The sequence below is a fragment of the Helobdella robusta genome (genome assembly GCF_000326865.2).
Source record: "Helobdella robusta unplaced genomic scaffold HELROscaffold_6, whole genome shotgun sequence".
In the NCBI taxonomy this organism is placed as follows: domain Eukaryota; kingdom Metazoa; phylum Annelida; class Clitellata; order Rhynchobdellida; family Glossiphoniidae; genus Helobdella; species Helobdella robusta.
In genome coordinates this window covers 3616760-3621759 of record NW_008705330.1, presented here as the reverse complement: position 1 = coordinate 3621759, position 5000 = coordinate 3616760, and the positions used below count along the sequence as shown (strand labels likewise).

Genomic DNA, 5000 nt, shown 5'->3' with positions numbered 1-5000 from the left:
ATTTCCACCCACTGCCGGCTTGCGGCAGTTCACCGTTCGATGAAACATTTTCATACGATTTTTCCAGTCAGCATAACTTAGCGGAACCACAACCTTGCCACTTACAACAACAGCAACAATTACATCAACAAGCGCACCTCCAACAACAACATTTCCTCAAAAAATATTGTGACGCCAATGCAGCGTCATACTGCAGTCAGTACGAAATGGATGAGTCCTGGCACGACTGGGACATCTTCAACTTGCCGTCCAGCACCTCCTCCATAGCATCATCCATGACATCATCCAACACATCATCCAACACATACATCAACGAAGTACAACACCAACAACATTCCAGTTCTCTTTCGCCATCTACAACAACAACAACAGCAAATGTTTTACAACGAATGAGGGCCTCTCCACGACAATCGCCTATATATCACCTCAGTAATCTGCTCGCTAGCACTGACGTCCTCTGCAAAACTCTTGCAATCTCAAAAAGTTAGTTTTCGCTTCGTTTCATTTGATTTTACATTTGGCCTGTCAACATTAAAGCTGCCCTACAGTACAGTTGTTAAGTTGTTATACAAATTTTTCATTTGCGATTGTTTCATGGCAAGCAAACCTTCGGAAGTTTGAACTGAACATGCTTAATTAATTGTGACTGAGTCGTGTGTGACTGAAAGTGAAAGTAGCTGACGTGCTTGCTGCTGCTGCTGTTTTTGATGCGGCAGAAGGTACGAAGTGCTGTTTGTATGTGTGAGTGTGTGTATAGTGTATACATGTGTGTTTGTATGTGTGTGTGTGTGTGTGTTGTATGAATGTTTGTGTGAACTCCAGTGCAACAGTGCTATCTACATTTGAATCTTTCCGAAGTAATATGATGGATGAGGTTATCAACAATGATTACATTTTTACCAGTTGTGGTTTTAACATCAGCAGGAAAGTTAATTGATGTGTCTGTAGAAGAAAAAGTCTGATAGAAATTATAGTTTTCGAAACGTTGAACGTGTTCTTCTCGCGTTATCGCTGTCCATAGATTTTAATTGTCGCCTGCGTTGCAATTATCTTCTGTTCAGTTTATTTTCTCATCAACGACAACATCACCACCACCACCGCCGCCGCCACTGCTGCTACAACATCACTGATGATGTTAACATTTGTTGTCATCCACTCATCATCACTGATGTTATTCAATCATCATTTGTTTTCCTACATCGTTCGATCCGCAAACTTCATTGTCACCATTTTATGAGATGCCGTCACATCACATCATTTGTGATCGTAGTCACAATTCTCACTAATCATCCTCGTCATCATTTCACTTGTAAGGTCGCTCGCCTGCAGTTCATTTGTCACCATGCATTAATTATTTCGAAAAATAGTTAATTCAATATAGAGTTAGTTGAATGTGGTTCGTTCGTTTTCATGCTGTTGTCTTCTGTGGTTGGTCATTCATCATCATGTTATGAGACCAAAGACATAAAATCATTTTTGCAATTGAAACAACAACAATGCAGGTGCCTGTGAGCTTGCAAAGAAACATTTGCTGGCAAGTAGGTAGGTAGGTAGCATGGAACATGGGAGCTTATTATGAAACCAAACTATAAAAGAAACATGATGAAGATGATGAAATGAATGAAGATATCTATAGGCAGGTTTTATCGGATCATTGAAGAGGATAATGTAGCGGTGAAAAATATGGTTGCTGTATTTGTCATAATGAAGAGTGTGAATGGAAAGTTTGAAGTTCGAAGTAGACCAGCCACACAAAAATTCAACAGATGTGAATAACTTTTTAATGAAATTCGTTTGATTTTCAACGTCTGAACGTTTGAAAAGTGAATAAAAGAAGATTCACGCTCAAACTCGTGAAACATTCCATCAGTTGTTTCTTCACGTCAGTAATTGAAAGTTTGAAACGTTAAAACTGATTTAAAAAATTGTACAAAAAAATATGAACTCAAATTTAATGTCATCATTTTATACAGCGTAATGTTGCAATGAATGTGTGGTTTTGCATGAACACGAACACTCACGCATTCGAATAGTCGTGTTTGTGCATTAATGTTTGTAGTAGGTATAGGTATGGGTTTGTAAGCACGTGTTGCATTCTTATGTGTATATATAAACATTCATGTGTGTTGCACTGTACATGCACTGTACATGCATGCATGCATCGGAATGCAGTTGTACTTGCCTGTACGACACACGCTCAAGTGGTTCACGTGACATTCATCCACTGCAGATCCCCATATTTGGTCATGCTCCGATGTGAAGACGTGGTGCACCTGGATGTTCAACAAATCATCATCATCATCATCACCGACATCGTCATCAACGTCGTCTCCGTCATCCAGTTTCACAAATGAAAAACAATGCAGAATAAAAAGTAGAAAGCAAAGAAATATAGTCTCGAAGGATGAAGCTGACATCAAACCGGAAGTAACAAACGACAGCTATGACGTCACGAATATTGATGGGGCAACCTTGTGTGGTATGGGCTGCATGGAGATGAAGGAAGTGTTTGGAGAGGAAGGAGAAGCCATCTTCGTCGAACTTGAACTTTGGAAAAATGGTGAAAACTTATGTTGCTATGTGCTTGTGTGTGTGTGTGTGCGCGCGTGCGTGTTGCTGCGTTTGTGTGAGTTTTTGTGCGTGTGTGTTTGTGCGTGTTATTGCGTCTGGGAGTGTTTGTTTGATATTTTGGCAAAGTATGTTGATAATAAAATAAGCATCACAGAAAGCAGAAGCGATATAAACAAATAATTAAAAAATGAGGTGAACGATTGTTTACGTGACGTGCCTGCCTGTCCAATCTTCTCAATTGCTCCTAGAGTCCAACGATTGCTGGTCTCAAGAGCTCTCGAGCGCTCTCTAATTGAAACATTTCAATTTCAAGCAGTGTTGCTGTGAATGACTGTGTGCGTGCAATGTGTGGGGCATTCATGTTCAACATCATATCCTTAAAATACATTTTACTTCCAGCTCACTACTTGTCTCAAGATGAGCAGTTCTGCATCAGCCCTGCGAACAAATCGCTAGACTTCTACAACTTCAACGTCGTCAACAGTGAGAATGTTTGTGTCGGGGAAAATCTCTACCTACCCGATCTTTATGACGCAAAAACATCAACGACATGCAGCACTGGTGCGATCCCGACACGCGAGACTGGGAATTTGAACACCAAGAATGAAGGAAGAAACTCAGAGGAAACATTTTACAACGAGCCACTGAACATGAAACTTCCTCCAGAGCTCAAACAGCAACAACACCTTTCCAACAACAACGACCCCATCCTTCCACAGTTCTCATTCTTCGTAAACAACAACAACAGCAGCAGCAATCTCAACAGTTATAATTTTCTCAACGGCAATTACTACGGACTGCCAGCTAACTTCAACAATTATGTGACGTCATTTGTCGACATTCCACGTCGACCGATGTCATCGTTGTCGTCCTCTCCAGCTTCGTCGTCCCATTCCGACGGTTACGAGGCTCTTTATGGGTCTCAGGTCGATCCGGCAGGTTCGTCGCTTCTGTCAAGTTTATTCATTTTAAGTTAATTGAAGGTGAGTCGGTCCTCATCTTTCTAACACGCCTGTGCAAAACAATAGCAACAACAACAACAACAACAATAATAATACCAATACCACGTTATTATTGCAACTAGCAAAGATGGAAAACTTTGACCTTTGACCTGCTGACTGCATCGTCTAATAGCAAATGTGAAGAGGTTTTGTACCTTGCGAGTTTCCAATGAGTCATTTAGGGCAGCATGGTGTTATCAATATTTTTGCAGCCAGCAAATTATTCAGCAAGATTTTAAAATATTTTTAATTGCTAAAATAAAATTTTACACATAAAAATAATTAGCCGAGCGCCGATAAACGAGCAGACTTAAAATTAACATTTGAGATAAGCATAGCGGCCTTCAAAGACCAGCACGATGTTTCAATACTAAATATTAATAAAAATAAACAAATTAATAAACAAATTAAGTGCATGAAATATGCAAATAAAATATTTAACTGTTGTCAGGAGCTTTTAATGTAATATGCGTGCCGTCACTTGAAACGCTCATTGAGAGAGAGAAGTTTTCTGTCATAACACAAAACTTGACAACATGGTATATGAAATATGAATGAGAACTTATTCACGTGAACAAGCGAGAAGTAACTTTTGATACAATCGAGTCAACATAACGATATTAACAGCACAGCGAGAGAGAGAGAGAGAGAGAGAGGACTAATTACGAGATAGCATTCATGAGTTTACATCATCATTAGATAGCGATGCTCCAGGACCCACAAATTAAAATGCAACTTACAAATTTTTTATGTTGTTTAATTTAAAACGGACGTGAACCAATTAAAAACTTTCAACGCCGACAGAACTGAACTACAAAGATAGGAGCGGGCAACCATCGCGACACGGCAACCAGCTGTGGCAGTTTCTGAAGGAGCTGCTGCATCAACCACACTGCTACGATAACTGCATCAGATGGATCGATAAACAGAAAGGTTCGTTAAACAATAGGTTGTTAGGATGGTACGGTGCTATCAAATGAACAGAATTTAATGTTGTTAGGCATGCAGTCGGCGATTAAAAATATCAAGCAAATTGACGTTCATAAATGCTGCGTTGTTGGTGCTATTGTAGAATGCTGCATTGTCTGCCTGGTTGGTGATTGTTGTATGTGCAGTGCTCTGTGCAGTGCACAATAATGTCGTTGTTTTTCATGCCGTCGTCGGTAGGCTAGAGTTTTGCTGGCTGACGAACTGCTTGCTGGGCGAGGCTTTATTTAGTTTAGAGGATTGTTAAAGATTTCATTAGAATAGTGAAATGTACGGTTGCTGCTAGGTTGTGAATAACAATGAATTAGTACATACACACACACATACATCCACACACACACATACACACATACATACATACATACATACATACATACATACATACATACATACATACATACATACATACATACATACATACATACATACATACATACATAC

General features: G+C 39.6%; 1 protein-coding gene across 1 annotated transcript in view; it reads left to right on the top strand.

Annotated features, from left to right (window-relative positions):
* Window positions 1–5000, top strand: part of HELRODRAFT_189408 (hypothetical protein) — a gene marked incomplete at its 5' end in the record, with an annotated part of 7193 nt that overhangs the window by 1488 nt on the left and 705 nt on the right. The window contains 6 exons of the mRNA XM_009029286.1: window positions 1–483; window positions 1503–1538; window positions 2231–2560; window positions 2971–3510; window positions 4377–4505; window positions 4573–4664. The exon at window positions 1–483 is cut by the window's left edge and continues 289 nt beyond it. Of these exons, the coding sequence (XP_009027534.1) occupies window positions 1–483; window positions 1503–1538; window positions 2231–2560; window positions 2971–3510; window positions 4377–4505; window positions 4573–4664 (1610 nt within the window). The remainder of the gene's footprint in view (window positions 484–1502; window positions 1539–2230; window positions 2561–2970; window positions 3511–4376; window positions 4506–4572; window positions 4665–5000) is intronic.